The following is a 14,746-nucleotide window of genomic DNA, read 5'->3' on the forward strand; positions in this document are numbered from 1 at the left end:
TAGTCGTCTGTCAACAGACACATGTATTCCTCAATGATCCAGTAAACCACAAAATCAAGACGAATTCAACGACATCAACCACTTAACCGAAAAAGTTGCATAACGCGCAATTTCATATTTTTCTGAATAGTTTACAATCGGCATCGCAAAGGAGGAAGAACATCTAGTAAGAACACCTAGCCGAGGAGTGAGAAAGTGCAGTGGTCCGGATGTAACTTGCTGAAAAGGTTCCAAGCGCGAGGATCGAACTCCACGCCTAACATCAACCGATGCGACAGAAGACTGAGAATGCGATACGTACGGTTCTAGTACGCGATGGTCGCCCCTTGGAACATTAATTAGTGTTCACTTAGCGAGATAATTCATTCGGATGAAATATCCAAGTTCTTTGGGCAGTCACATGTTAGATTCAACAGAAGATTCTTCGATAGCATAACAAGCTACTCAGCGTTCTTACCCTGATCATGGCCGTCTCGAAGAAGACTGTGTCGGTTCCAGACATCCACCCACCCTTACCTATCTGCAAGTTTCCTTCCTATCCGAACCACTAAATCGGAGGCTTGATTATCGCTTTCCTCTAGCCCAAGCGGTGATAACGAATGGATGTGTCTATATTTCTGGAGTCGTTGGATGCGATAAAACTGCAAAGGTGGTCGATGGCGGCATCCAAGCAGAAAGTGTAGGTCTTCTTCTACAGTCAATAATCTGTAACAATAGATAACCGCGAATTCTAGCGTGTGACCTTGGAGAACCTGATAAAAGCGCTTGAAGGAGCGGGAACTAAACTTGCAAACGTTGTCAAAGTAAACATTTATCTAGCCAACTTCGACAGAGATTTTGCAAGCATGAACGAAGTTTATGTGCAGGTCGGTTGTTCAGTTCAGTTCCGATAACTGCCAGTCACACTGATTTACATTCCAGTTCTTTGGAACAGAAAACCCACCGGCTCGCACATGTGTTGGTGTAGCAAAATTGCCATTAAATTCGAACGTTGAGATGGAGTGTGTTGCTGCCATGCCCCCCTGATTTACCGATAAGATCATCATCATCTACTACATAGTAGATAATCGTCTAGTAATTTACGTGTTTTCAGTTCTCTTCAACGCCCAAATTCATTGCTGAACATATTCTTTAAGAAACGCGGGTAGATACTGTTCATTAAAGGACATATAGGATCACTGACCACAAGAATTCCCTGTAATGTCAGTGCGATAATCTCTAAGAGATAGCATTTTCCTCGGAACAAAGTCTGCCTCTTCCTTTTTACTGTAGGTAAACTAAATGTCATATCGTAATGCGGTGGTACAATAAGCCTGTGTAGATGAAAATGATAGAGGCTTTAGAGCATTGCGACCGCCTATTGTCGGACTCGGTTGGGACAGGTGGAGTGCCTTCTCACGCATCACGTGTTCACCGCGTACATGACTTCTATCAGCTTGGGACGCGTTTCCACTGATCAGGAAGACGCCCAACGTATACCAGTTACCCCCTTGCCAGAATGAAACTTCGCGTAGGCGTGATTCAATATTCTCCAAAGGTCAGCCATATCATCAGAGGGACGCTACAATTCCACTCAATATGATTCTATCTCAGTTAGGTCAAGTCCAAGCAAACTTGAGGCGGGTCAAAGAACTGTCTGACAAGTTACGACAATTCCGTGAATACATGAAAAGCACCCCCAGTTGAGGTTCATTCACAGCATTCAACCAGGTTCCATAGATCTCTTATGTCTCCCCGAAATGGCCCTCACTGGTAGGTACCTACAGGCTGCAAACGATAAACCCTTGAATATCTACCTGCTGACGTGGGCTTTGTAGGCTACAATTTTGAGAGTGCTACTGCAGTCACCCCTTTCCTTGAAAAGCCGCGGACCGGTATCACCTCTACATTTTGTTCGGATCTGGCCAAGAGACTAGGGTGTTTCGTTACTAGTGGATACCCCGAATCACTGGAGCCTGATGAAATTCGACAATGCGTTCTTTTTGATCGTGTCAAGATAGAAGATTCGGATATCTGGGGAAAACCGAGCTCAAAGAAGCGCCAAATCGTAGGGGCGAACAGCGCGATATTGTATGGACCCCAAGGAGAATGGGTAGGAGGATATAGAAAGTCAAATCTATTCTGGACCGATAAAACTTGGGCCGCTGCAGGTTCGTTGATCAGCAGTGGTATATTTCTTCGATCTGAGGTACATCGATAACAGGCTCGGGTTTCACTTCTTTCAAGCTTCCCCCTCCAATAAATAACCTTACTCTAGCTATCTGTATGGACCTCAACCCGTTTACGGATGGTTGGAGGAGCGATGCAGGGCCATATGAACTCGCAGACTACTGCCAGACTTCAAAGACCAACCTATTGGTGTTGTTAAACGCATGGCTCGACCCAGGTATTGAAGACGATGATGAACCATCATGGAAGACACTAGAGTATTGGGTAGCTCGATTACGACCTTTATGGTCAAAATGCAAGGATTCCCCAGACAAGGACGAACACGATCCTAATAAATACACAACATTTGTGGTTTGCAATCGAACGGGGGAAGAAAATGGTAAGTGACATGAATTGGGAATGCAACAGCTTTATGCACTCATATACAGGCGTGGCTTTTGCTGGAAGTTCGGCCTCGTTTCATATGGATAGAGAAAGAGGTAAACCCCGTATAGTAGATATGATGACGAAAGAGGAAGAAGGCCTCCGCATTTTCAACTTCGATTTACCATCATCTTGAATTCAAGCGACACTTTCATACTCCTTGGATTGCTTTATTCTGCCAAACTTTACAGTGTCGCCGAATGATATCCATCAAATCCTGTGCATCGCTGAGGACGTCCTCATCTTGTCCCTGTTCCGGGTTGGCTAAATGAGAGACTGCTCGAGCTGTCCTTCGTATTAGAATATTGTATCCGTTCGAGGTGCTAGATAGTGATAGAGCAGCAAACTCCGCCTCCCGCGCTGAATCTTGCAAGATCTTTTCCCTGCGCAAAATCAGATACTTCCTTTCGAGCAGATTGCATGGAATAGAACCGACCACTGGTCTATATTTGGGTTGAAATGAGCAAGGTCGCGTAAAGCTCTCTTCTTGAGTGAACACATTGATCTTCGGATTGTAGCGAATCCCTTCATCCGATGAGGCAACTTTGAGTAGCATCGGTTAGTTTGTGACCCAATCAGCAGGTGAGTAGACTCTTACTGGCAACTTGGTGGAAATAGAGTTCTCTAGCTCCACATCGGTGGCGAAGAATTGAGATTCAAGCTCGTCTTCGGGAACTGAATCTAGCTCTTTCTGACAGTAGTCTCTCTCATTGGTTTCTACATCAAGGGCGCTGTCCGTATATTCCTCCATGCCGCTCTCTGTTTCGATGTCCGGTTCCCCTTGTGCTTCAGCCGTAGAATCGCTACCGCCACTTTCGGATAGAATAACGGATCGAGAGTTTGAAATTTGAGAATTTACGTCCTTTGTCAAAAGAGGCGATTTGAACGGTTTTTTCAATCGATTGACAGACCGGAAAGGAAGTGTTTCTGATTGTCCGTAGGTGATAACACATCTGGAACAATAAAGACTACTCACTTAGGATGGAGATATGACCGGTCTTGACTTTCTTGGTAGCTCGCGGCGGACCAGGAGAATCGGCAGCATCATTTGTCCGTTTATTCTCTCCCGTACCAATTCCCCCATTCACTGGTAAAGGTATCACCTTATTTGCCTCCGGGAGGTTCTCCGAGGTTTCTAAAGGTGTTATTGGTTGGAGTGTTTGATAAATGGTGACTGCTTACCTTGACATGGACGCTGCCGTTGTCGACGGAAAATTTGAACCTCGTCTCGCGGCGTGAGGACAGTTATGCGTTTTTTCGTCTTGTCTGAGTATTTGCAAACCTGCGATAGGCATAGTGAAAACAACACTTGAACATTTGCGTGAAGAGCTTACATCACACATTGAATCGCACAAGCTTTCAACCGTGTCGGGTTTATTCTCGTCTACATCTTCTCCAAAATAACGACAGATGCCCTGAGATACTTTGAATAAAATTTTGATGACGTTTCGAAGAAACCACCACGCACTATATGCCGGCAGGTTGCAACATTTTCCGCGTATTGAATCAACTATAAAAACTCGTCGCACACTTCAATTCATGGATAATGCATGTCGTTACCTCATCTATGCTACTCTTGGCTCTCTGTGTCGGAGATGGGCCTTGAAAACCATCATTTATACGATTTGGTTTGGATATTGTAACGCGTTCCCGGATTCCAAGAGCATCTTCCCTGGCTATGTGGAAAAACATTATGAGCCTGACTCATCAATTGTTGCGATAAGCTCACAATAATATAGGACGCATTTTGAAGGCTTCCCGAACATCAATGCTTCAGTCGTTCAAAATATCACTAAAAATACCTGTCCGTCTCTGCCCGCTCTGCCTGACGTACTTGAGTAGATTGATATGAGGATATAAGAGATTTCCAACCTGTCTCTTGGTAATAGCCTGGAAAGAGGGTCAATTACTATAAGTATCATTTACTGTAGACGTCGCACCTTCAAAACTTGTAGGAAGATCATAGTGGATTACATATCTATGAATCTTTTGAGACCCACGTTCAGCTATATATACATCAAGTATCAATACCTGACGTCGCCCTTGTCAATTCCGAGACCGAAAGCAACAGTAGCAACGACCTAAGGTATTCACATCAGAGGAGCGACACGAATCAAAACGGCTTCATGACTGACCACATCAATGGTCCCTTGGCCGCCATTTCCGCCAGCAGACCACTTTTTGAGCGTCTGCTTAAGGACTCCCTGACTAAAATGAGGGTGACTTGAGCACATGGTACACAAAAAAGGCACCGGATCCGGCTGTACCTAATTCCACTATGGTATGGCTGTGCATTCAGCCCATTCCGCCGAAGAAAATCAGAAACATCGTCGCACGTAGCCTTGGCGCGACAGTAGATAATCCCGGAGGATGGTCTTTTCCTTCGCTGATGGAGTAAATTGATATAATCGAAGATGTGTTGTTTTCTGGTCTGCGAATCCAACAATGACATATATCTGACCTAGAGGCACAATACAGTTTGTGAGAGTAAGGTTGCAATTGCAACTCACCTCGTAGAATAGATGCTCCCGGTTAAACGGATGAACGGCATAGAACACGTCGTCCTTGTCTATCTTCAAACTATATATGATATCTCTCTGGACACTGCATGTGGTGAGAGGGTCATAGAGAAAATGAGCGTAAAATCTTACACCGGAGTAGCAGTGGCGGTCAAAGCCATGATTGGGACGTCACTATAACGATCTCGAAATTTTCCAAGGCCACGATAATCACTACGAAAACTGTGTCCCCACTCTGAAATGCAATGTGCCTGATCATAGGGTGAGTGGGGTATCTGCTAACGAGACTGCGGCCTTACTTCGTCAATAACAAGGCGATTGAGCCTACGCTTCTTGTATATGCTGTCTAACAAACGAATGCAATCGGAAGTAGCGTATCTTTCTGGAGAAACTGGGATTCATTTCAGTTTTTAATAGGAATATATGCATAGAGGAATGACCGTACTATACAGTAGGCGAGTCTGCGGGCTTGCAGAAAGGAGGTCCTTCTCAAACTACGTTCGACAAGTTTATCAGGAATGAATCTATCAAGTCTAGAAGACAACGTACGGTCTGTCGCTCCTCGATGTCGGTATCAGAATTCCAAGCGACCACTGCAATACTTTTTTCCCGCAATTTCTCAACCTCTGAAAAAAAGGATTGTCGATGCTTTCTAATAATAGAAACAGAATGAACATACGATTAACCATCAATGCTAGAAGACGTCGATGAGTTATTCAAGAGGTCAAGAGACTTTCGGCTCACCACAAAGGGGAGATATTACTAAAGTTACTCCTTTTTCCGTGGTCACAGCTGGCAACTGGAAACACAAACTCTGTAAAGCGTAAACTAAGGATACATCCATAAGAAACAAGTATCGCACCTTTCCCATTCCGGTTGGAGCCAATACAAAAACATCGCGCCCTAATGCCCAACGATATTATCCCATACGCAGACCCAGACGGAATCTTCATACCAGCAATGGCAGCCTCTATCACATCCTGTTGTTTCCCTCTGAATTCTGTATGCCCGAACACTGTTGAGCCTCCGTCAGATAACACTTCACCATCTGTCGCGTGGAAGCAGACCTCTCTTGAGTACACTACGGCACAAATATGAGCTCACATTCGTGTGGAAGAGCATATACTCACTTCTCGTAACCATTCAAAGGTTGTTGCATGAACGGTGTAGTGTCAGCTCAAGAAAGCGTGCCGAAGGCTGGTTGAATGTCAACGATGAATCGATGACAAGCAGGACTCGCTTGATGTCGATAGAATGGAAAGACGCGTGCCAAACGCGATCACGTTAGTCACGGGACTATATTTAACCGAGTTTTTCCCGGGTGGCGTACTTAGCGACTAGCTACATCATCAAGACTCGGAATTTAATACCGTAGGGATTCCCGCAAGTTGCATTTTAACTCCAATCTCGAAAAGATAGTCCAAACACTACGCGAAGTATAAGTTCAGTCCGAAAAAAGGGGGCTTCCGACTTGCCTCGGTCTGGGTTTTAGCCTTCTCCCAATCTGTCCCTGTAAATCAATGGTTAAGTAGAAGATCAAACGATCAAGATAAATAGTTCAAAAATGTACCCCAAACGTAGACACCATGTCTGCGAACGAGAACGGCCGCTGCATCGGGATATTTTTTCATTGCCTCGGCCATGCCGTCTCGAAGGTCCTCCTCGTATGGAGTATTTTCAATGATAGGAACGACCAAAGTATCTAGATAAGAAAGAGCAGTACCAGTGCCTCCGATGCGAACCCCCTTAATCATCTACACAATAACGTTTTTTTCTTTGTCGCTTGTTCGTGTTTCGCAAGTGCTTACCTCCTAATCATTCCGTCAATCGTAAGCAGGATATCAAACAAATAAGATCCCACCTGATGAGATATGGTAAAAGTTGGACCCTTCCAAAGCAAAGTCGCCATAACCGCGTGTTGAGAATGAGTATGGATGCAACTGCCGGCATCGCGAAGCTCAAAAGAATTCCAGAAAAGTGGTGTGCATGCCGATTCCTTCAGTTTTAACGGTGGGCGACGAAGAAACACACGATTTGTATGAGGTGATGTAACTGGTTGAGGATATTGCAGAACGAAGATATGTTCAGGTTCTATCCTCTCTTTCTGTACTCCAGAAGGAGCAATGTAGACCTTGTCCCTGAACAAAGGGCAGTTCAGTGACTGAAGTAGCCAGATAAAAAATTCGGTACCCTTGTCTAATGCAAATACCGCCACCAGTACCGGTAACCCATCCGAGCTATCAGGAAATTTCCGAGAGAGTCCAGAAGAAGGCAGGTAGACACATACGCGATAAAAGGCCCGGCAGAGTTCTGGGATCAAGTTCGCAGGCTAGCCATTTGTGAATTGTTGTCAAAAAGAGGCAAGAGATATTCCAGGCTTACGTGCTGAGTATCAGAAGATCGGACCTCATCGTGATCTGCAGTCATTGTGATTATGGATTAGATGAAGTTCAGAACGGTGGCAGTTTTTAAGAATTTGGCTTGGCAAAGATCGCGAATTTTGATACCTATCTGATCGTATCAACCTCAATGTTGAAGGCATGTTGTCATTCTGACATCCGGACACTCACGCCCCCATCTTGGCGTGTAACTCTCTAAGTACTCGACCTAAATCTTATCCCTTCATCGACGGGCAGAGCGGGTGATTTCATGAGAAATGATTTTCGTCTCCTTCAGCCATCCAATCGGCTTGATTCTCAAGAAACCTTGCTCCTCCTTATTGTTATGCGCTTCAACATCACTGAGATGAGTCCTGGAAGCTGCGAACGTCGAGCGCTCGAGTATCCCATCAATCCCGAACCTTATACTTCCTTTCTGGGTTTCTTCTCCCCTATTTCTATTTTTACTTTCTTCAACCATGTTCGCTCTATCCGCTCACATTTCTTTCAGCTATACAGTTCTTCGTCACAGCCATACATACATTGTACAGGTATGCGTCAGCTCTCTTTGCCGACGTACTTATGTTATGAACCTTAAACCTCGCTCCTCAGTGATCTACATACGGCCTTACCACTGAGCTACTTAGCTTTACTTCTCACCCATGACGGCTTGAGAACTGCAATCTGCTTCTCTTCGAATTATACTGCACATGATGCGCGCACCTGAACGTCGGCCCGCCTCGACTCTTGTTCAAGTCTTCTCAGCGGTCCGCCTTGCCGAGTAATTTCTCAGGCCAATACAGACAGATTTCAATCAAATATCAACGATAGGCACACTTTCGTGAACAAAGTTCCATTATGCTGAAGGCACCTTACGTATATATCGCATTTCTTTTATCTCCTTTTGTCCTTGCACTGAACGATGGCCTCGCGAGGACACCTCCCATGGGCTGGAACCCATACAATGCATTTTTGTGAGCAGCATCTTCACTTTCTCTGGCCGGGTTTTACGCGAACTCTTTCGCAGATGTTCGACAACAGAGCAACAATACCGAACGGCAGCTCAGATATTGATTGATTTAGGCCTGAGCGAAGTAGGCTATCAATTTGTCAACCTGTAATGCGGGCTTTACCATTTTCATCTCGATAACATTGTTGATCTAACTTGAAAAGCGATTGTGGCTGGCAAGGCAAAGCTAGAAATGCTAGCGGTGGCTTTACCTGGGACACAACGGCGTTCCCATCAGGAATCCCGGCGCTTTCTTCTTTTGTCCACAACCTTGGCCTCAAATTCGGAGTTTATTCTGATGGGTTAGTACTTCTCTTTGACAGCACGAATTCCATGTAACTGTGGAATTTCAGGGGTTTCTTTAGCTGCGATTTTGTAGGAGGTACAGCGCATTATATTGGAAGCCTTGGACATGAGACCTCGGACGCGAACAGCTTTGCTGCCTGGGGAGCAGATTACCTAAAAGTATGTTCAAACGTTCGCGTATCCGTTCATCGGGCCTCACATAATCTCTCAGTACGACAATTGTTATTCCGGTACCGTTTCTTATACTCCGCCAAACTTTAAGTTCCGCTCACCGTTACATGCAGTTAGCCCTACGGATTTCGTCAACTTCAATCCCCCTATCCAGGTGTGTACCAAGGTATAATGTTTTTGGCATGATCGCTGATTTTCTTCTCGATTCAGATTGAAGTAAGTTTTTACCAGGACCTTCGTTCTGAATATGCTTTGAACTCAAACTGTTATGCGTTAGCCTCATTATGTGACTATGCGGGACGCCCTTGCCGCCACAAATCGGCCGGTTATATTTTCGATCTGTGAATGGGGTGTACAAGGTAAGCTTTCGCGTGTCGGATTGTTTATTTGTTAACAACAGAGTAGATCCCGCCCGGTGGCCTGCGAGCGCTGTCGGTCATTCGTGAGTATCACTCACTTTATTCAAATTGCAAGGTAATGACGATAACTGCTCCCAGTTGGCGGATTTCGTGAGTTACGTCGTGATACACTTGATCTACTCCAACCAGCTGCTGTAGCAACGACATCGGTCCTCCAGCTTCATGGGATAATCTTTTCCGAATTATAAATCAAGTCGTGCCTCTGACGCAATTTGCCGGACCAGGTGGTTGGAACGGTGAGTTTATCTTTCTATTCACCTGAGTCAATTGGTTGTCAACTGATTTGGCGAATAGATTTGGATATGCTTGAGGTCGGCAACTCTGGATTAACGACAGTAGAACAACAGACACACTTTGCCTTCTGGGCTGCAGTGAAGTGAGCTCGACCAATAATCGCTTAACGAATCTTATATTTGAATCCTAGGTCTCCTTTACTCATATCTACCGACCTCACGCGAATTGCAACAAACTCTCTCAACATCTTGAAGAATAATAGGATCATCGCTCTTAATGTAAGTTCGTTCATGGTATTTATCTCTTCATTGATTTCTTGATTTCTTGTAACACACATAGCAAGATCGGCTAGGAAAATCAATCAGCTTCAAGCGACGATACACTAACGACCACGACGTTTGGTCCGGTCCCCTCGCCAACGGAGCCTTCGTGGCCGGTAAGGAGTCATCTCTTTCATTTTGCTATTATCTACTCATCCTTATGTTTAACTTCGGGATCTACTTTCAGTTGTCATCAACTGGCAGAACACCCGTCGGTCTCTGACATTCAACCTTGCGGATGTTGGCCTTTCTTCCGCAGATGCCACTGATTTAATTTCCGGCTCTTCCTTGGGTAGAATCAATCAATCGTGGGTATCATCATTCATTTTGACCGGAACACATCTATGCAAGTTCTTCTTCAAGCAGACTCTAACATTTTGGATAGACATACAGCCGTCTTGGAACCCCATGGTATCATGGTCTTAAAACTCAGCGGAACACTTACCGTCGCGCCTCAACCGTCATTCCAATTCTATAACGCAGCATCTTCTAAGAACACACTTACAGGAGGAGCCAATATCCGAGCTGTCACATCTTCTGTATCTGTTGTAGGATTTATAGGAAATGGTGGGAAACTTGTCTTTAACGAGGTCGATGGCGGATCTCTTGGTGGTACCAAACTCGTATCGATCGACTATATAAATGCAGATTTCGTATTCAGCAATACCGCATGTTCGAATTGCCGTAATGCGTTTATTAGCGTTAATGGAGGAACACCTGTCCAAGCTCAGATGCCTATCTCTGGTCAGGTAGGCAAAGTTTTGGTTTTTCTAATTTATTTTTCGTGTTTATCTTTTTTCTTGTGACAGAGCTGGGATATCATCTTTTCTGGGTACCTTGTTTCCCTCTCCGGGTTCAAGGCCGGGAAAACGAATACTATTGAGATCTCGAATCCTTCCGCTTTCACCCCCGATTTTTATCGTATTGGAGTATCGACTTGAATAAAAAAAAAAGAGTGGTGGATACAAAACTCTATATTTGGTCATATGCGGTCTATCACGCCACCTTCTCTTTCGAAGCCAGCGTTGAGTCATTGTAGAACATTTTCTATGATGTAGTTCCTTGTGTCATATATGTTTTTCCCACATGAGTCCCTGTGCGTGCGTGTGTGAATTAAGAACCTACACTGGCCCAGGGGGGAAGGTTCAATGACTCTTTGTTTGTTTATAAGTTATTAAACTTGATCAGATCGAACATCATTCGAGGAATTGTATCCGGCTAAACAATAAGGTTCATCTAATACAAATAAAAAGGGTACAGCAATTCTCCGAGATTAAGATAATTTGTAGTTTAGATCTAGTAATCATTACACGCATGCAATGTTCAAATGATCAGCAATCCCTGAGAGTCCCTGAACCAATATTGTATCTTTTTTTAGTTTGTCGGGCAAGCTGACCCTTTGCCTCAGGTTATGTACCGCAAAGTTGCGGGGGGCGTGTGTCATGCTGAGATTTCATTAATTTTGTTCACTGTGGGGGAGATTAGAAAAGGGACTTGAGTTTCACCTTTATGAAAGGTTATGTCGGTGTCAAGTTCAGAAGTGTAGCCTGAAAGAAATTCCAAGCCACCTCGGAACTTGCCAGGAAGCTGAGATTCGGTGGCGCGCCACGCGTATGCCTACGTATGTTCCTTGCCGGTTCCTTAACAAATCAGTTCAATTGAAAACCAACTGAATTACAATACAAAAGTTGATTGTATAAGATCAGATTCAGGGTGTGTGTCTACTATCCAGTTATTCGGTTTCTTTTGTTCTATATTGGAGGGTTGCAGTGAGATCTCGGGGAAAGGAATAATGTTATACCTAGATCTATGCGCTTTAAGTGCACTTCATTGTTGATAACGTATACATCCCTTGTTTTATAAGTTTTGTGTGTGACATCTCGGCGTATGTATCCCTTTCCCGAGCATCAGTCGTGTTTTGATAAACAAAGAGTATCCAAGGTCCATATACTTATCGTAAACGTGTCGTATGAACGCGTAAGATTTCTAGAGATGCGACAATTGATCTCAAGGGACAACACGCATCAAGAAAATGACCGACTTTCCGTATATACAAGTTAGTATCGTACTCATCATTGATCGCGTTGTAATTGTCGATACTCGGGCGGCGCCGAAGCGGCCGCCGGCTTGATTAAAAAATTCAATATAAATCATTTCCGATTCTCTGGTAAAACCGCTTAGCATGGGAAAGAGATTCAAATGTTCAAAACGAACATGAAAAGATCTAATTGAGTTCTATTTTTACACACACATACACACGCGCTCAGTACTCAGTACCAGTGACAAAGGTTCTTTTTTTTTGTTGATATTTATACGCTACTTTTACATCATGTTTTATCTCATTCATGATTCATGATCATCACCATACAAGATTAACCAGTGGCACCGACTCGTCTCCGAGCATGAAAGTTCCCAATTCACAACTAAAGCCCCTAAAATCATGAAATAGCGCCACTGCATTGAACAAGGATGTTGAGGCTTCAATTACGTTTCTATAAAGTCATCGCTATCCCAATCGGCCTAGTAACTAATTACACTGAAAGGAGGTATACTATGCGTAGTACACAAACATTCAAGCGACAAAATGTTACACCACAATTATGCGAATCCGGATAACCAAAACGAAGGGTGAGAACGCAAAGAACGAGGAGCATGCGAATTAGTGGATCGATCTTTATGTTTTACTCTCCACAAAAAGAAGCGTTATGAGAAACCACGCAATTAAAGTTTTTACGCCAAAGATCGATTTTCATCCAACATTTCCACACCAATCTAACAAAAAAGAAGACTTCCCTAACTCAAGTATCAAACTTCCAAACGAAAAAACAATAACCGTATATAGACTTTCACACACTCACCCAACAAAAAGATAAAGATACGAAAGAAAGAAAAAGATCTATACGAAAAGAAGACACATTCATAACCACTTTCGTCACTCTCACACTAACCCGAAATGATATAATGAACAGTGAAAACAAGTAACAAAAAAAGCAACGAGTACACAGCATCATCAAGGGGTATTCTCTCAAAACACAAAAACCAAAAATATAACCAAAAAAAAAACGCAACTATATAATACAACAAAAGCATAAAAAAAAAAGCAAAAACACAAATCACCAAGAAAAAAAAAAAAAAACGAAAAAAGCAAAACTACGCCGTAGCCCTTCTCAGAATAACCATCAACCCATCCGAATGCGCCGAAAATATCGCATCCACAGGAAACTGTGGTGAATTCACATGATTCATCGACGCCAACGTCGGTGAAGACCCACTATCCTGATTATCCTTCAATTCAGGTTGTTCAACCGGTAACCGCAATTTCGGTCGATGTCTCTGAGTAGGTGAAGTCATTGAAGTACCATGGTGATGTCCGTTCGTTCTTGATGATCTTGATCTTTTTGATGTTGGCGCTGGGTCTGGCATGCGGCCACTAAAAATAAAAAATAAAAAATAAATTGGTGTGTGTGGGGAACTTTGGGGGAAGACTGACATAGAGTCTCGACCTTCTGTTACCAACAAGAATTTTCCAAATCCAAAACCACCATCACTAGGCTGTCCACGTTCATTGACACCCCAGCCTTTAACACAATCCACCCAACTCCTCACCTGAACCTCATCTCTCTTTGCCACATAATCAAAAAAGCTCCTGCCCACACATTCAGTAGTGGAAATAAGAAGATCATTCGAGCAATAGAGGATGGTGCAATGCATAGAGAAGCGGTCGAGTATGAATGCCGTGCGGAATGATTGATTAGGGAGGTGATCAAAGGTGATTACATCACTTTTCACAGAAGCGGGTGGCTTGTATGCAGAGGGGGGTGGTTCCCTATGACTGTCATTATCAGAACTATGATACTCGTGATCGTCAAAGTCGCTGAATTGGCTTTGAGTTGGACTGGTCGATTCACGAGGGCTTGGTGTAGCCCAAGGCGAAGTGGTAGGGGCAGGGGAAGGAGTAAGTGCATTTCTAGCTCCAGGGTCTGGAGGCATGGGGGACGGATCATGCCATCGCTTTTTGGGAGGCATGGATCAGTACAGAGGCATGGATGGTTTAGTAGTAGTAGTAAGCTTACTCTGAATTGGAAGTTGTGAGAAGTAGGGGATATTACAGTAATTTCTTGTGCGGTAGAGGCGTTTTGGAGCGCCTTAGCGCCGGGACTAGCAAACGATACGCTTCCAACGAGCACGTTGTGCACCACGGTCCTATAGCGACGGAGGGGATGAGGAGGAGCAGTGGTAACTAGGTGTGGACTAACCTTGACTGTCAGGAGGGGGGATCAACGTAAGTGGGGAAAATCAGGACGTGAAGACTTACGATGCCGCAGAGGATGTAGCCCTTGTAGGGGTCTTTGTGCCGCATTCGGAGGTAGACGAGGACCGCGGCTTTATCCTGTTGAATGGTATCACTGAAGCGACATGAGATGATTTTTTTTTTCACTCTTTAACAGCAGCTTACTAGTGTAGTTGTCTGACGCGGCCAAATTCGTCTGGATGGACGAGTTCGAGCGAGGGCCGACCAACGAGGTCGCGGGGTTCGTAGCCTAGAATATAAAAAAATGTTTGAACGAGGTATACAAGAGTAGGGACCCACCGAGGAGATCAGTGACAGAATCAGTCATGTAAATCCATCTTGCCTAGGATGCCGGCAGAGCGGTTTAGAACGAGTTGAGAGAGAGGAAGAGAAGCGAGTCACCTCCTGTGAAAAGTCGACGATGCCAACTGCAGGGAGTGAGCAATGAGGATTTGAAAGAAAGAAAGGACTGACTGAAGGAGACGCAGGGGGTGGAGTCCATGGTTT

At 44.3% G+C, this 14,746-nt stretch overlaps 6 protein-coding genes across 6 annotated transcripts; 3 read left to right on the plus strand and 3 right to left on the minus strand.

Moving 5' to 3' along the window:
* Positions 1–580: 580 nt before the first annotated feature.
* AGABI2DRAFT_72204 (hypothetical protein) lies at positions 581–1,026 on the plus strand (the record flags this gene model as incomplete). The annotated part of the gene is made up of 3 exons (XM_006462774.1): positions 581–679; positions 735–866; positions 922–1,026. Coding segments are annotated over 3 exons (336 nt in total), but the record flags the coding sequence as incomplete, so codon positions are not given.
* Positions 1,027–1,495: 469 nt separating this feature from the next.
* On the plus strand, positions 1,496–2,728 carry AGABI2DRAFT_71992 (hypothetical protein; the record flags this gene model as incomplete). The annotated part of the gene is made up of 6 exons (XM_006462775.1): positions 1,496–1,537; positions 1,594–1,643; positions 1,700–1,752; positions 1,818–2,150; positions 2,204–2,548; positions 2,598–2,728. Coding segments are annotated over 6 exons (954 nt in total), but the record flags the coding sequence as incomplete, so codon positions are not given.
* A 15-nt stretch (positions 2,729–2,743) lies between these two features.
* Positions 2,744–6,270, minus strand: AGABI2DRAFT_119677 (hypothetical protein; the record flags this gene model as incomplete). The annotated part of the gene is made up of 25 exons (XM_006462776.1): positions 2,744–2,975; positions 3,029–3,135; positions 3,191–3,519; positions 3,569–3,727; positions 3,775–3,874; positions 3,927–4,007; positions 4,061–4,102; positions 4,153–4,264; positions 4,322–4,363; positions 4,427–4,482; positions 4,519–4,570; positions 4,624–4,673; positions 4,728–4,800; positions 4,860–5,053; positions 5,103–5,196; positions 5,244–5,362; positions 5,411–5,502; positions 5,557–5,605; positions 5,661–5,737; positions 5,791–5,805; positions 5,856–5,925; positions 5,974–6,014; positions 6,067–6,126; positions 6,179–6,192; positions 6,242–6,270. The coding sequence occupies 25 exons, from the start codon at positions 6,268–6,270 to the stop codon at positions 2,744–2,746; spliced, it is 2,289 nt and encodes a 762-aa protein (XP_006462839.1).
* Positions 6,271–6,365: 95 nt separating this feature from the next.
* AGABI2DRAFT_193924 (hypothetical protein) lies at positions 6,366–7,554 on the minus strand. The gene is made up of 7 exons (XM_006462777.1): positions 7,494–7,554; positions 7,399–7,440; positions 7,302–7,348; positions 6,972–7,249; positions 6,682–6,867; positions 6,587–6,621; positions 6,366–6,538 (listed from the first exon to the last, which is right to left on the minus strand). Exons 1-7 carry the CDS (start codon positions 7,536–7,538, stop codon positions 6,461–6,463), a joined length of 711 nt encoding a protein of 236 aa, XP_006462840.1. The 5' UTR covers positions 7,539–7,554; the 3' UTR covers positions 6,366–6,460.
* An 880-nt stretch (positions 7,555–8,434) lies between these two features.
* Positions 8,435–10,889, plus strand: AGABI2DRAFT_144304 (hypothetical protein; the record flags this gene model as incomplete). Its single annotated transcript, XM_006462778.1, has 16 exons — positions 8,435–8,463; positions 8,517–8,606; positions 8,663–8,800; positions 8,852–8,963; positions 9,016–9,129; positions 9,186–9,191; positions 9,253–9,334; positions 9,381–9,417; positions 9,473–9,484; positions 9,524–9,630; positions 9,689–9,770; positions 9,819–9,906; positions 9,968–10,064; positions 10,136–10,256; positions 10,334–10,697; positions 10,758–10,889. 16 exons carry the CDS (start codon positions 8,435–8,437, stop codon positions 10,887–10,889), a joined length of 1,611 nt encoding a protein of 536 aa, XP_006462841.1.
* A 2,186-nt stretch (positions 10,890–13,075) lies between these two features.
* On the minus strand, positions 13,076–14,741 carry AGABI2DRAFT_224497 (hypothetical protein; the record flags this gene model as incomplete). Its single annotated transcript, XM_006462779.1, has 8 exons — positions 13,076–13,378; positions 13,439–13,959; positions 14,022–14,151; positions 14,259–14,354; positions 14,405–14,489; positions 14,540–14,582; positions 14,642–14,667; positions 14,714–14,741. 8 exons carry the CDS (start codon positions 14,739–14,741, stop codon positions 13,099–13,101), a joined length of 1,209 nt encoding a protein of 402 aa, XP_006462842.1. The 3' UTR covers positions 13,076–13,098.
* Between the last annotated feature and the right edge of the window lie 5 nt (positions 14,742–14,746).

The sequence above is a fragment of the Agaricus bisporus genome (genome assembly GCF_000300575.1).
Source record: "Agaricus bisporus var. bisporus H97 unplaced genomic scaffold AGABI2scaffold_7, whole genome shotgun sequence".
NCBI classification, from domain to species: Eukaryota; Fungi; Basidiomycota; class Agaricomycetes; order Agaricales; family Agaricaceae; genus Agaricus; species Agaricus bisporus.

Excerpts from the sequence above, each read along its gene's own strand:
- AGABI2DRAFT_193924 (XM_006462777.1), bottom strand. The coding sequence starts at position 7,538 with ATGACTGCAGATCACGATGAGGTCCGATCTTCTGATACTCAGCAC. Across the intron at positions 6,868-6,971 it reads TTTTACCATATCTCATCAGG|AGATGATTAAGGGGGTTCGC; the intron begins TGGGATCTTATT and ends ACGTTATTGTGT. Across the intron at positions 6,622-6,681 it reads ACATGGTGTCTACGTTTGGG|GGACAGATTGGGAGAAGGCT; the intron begins GTACATTTTTGA and ends ATTGATTTACAG.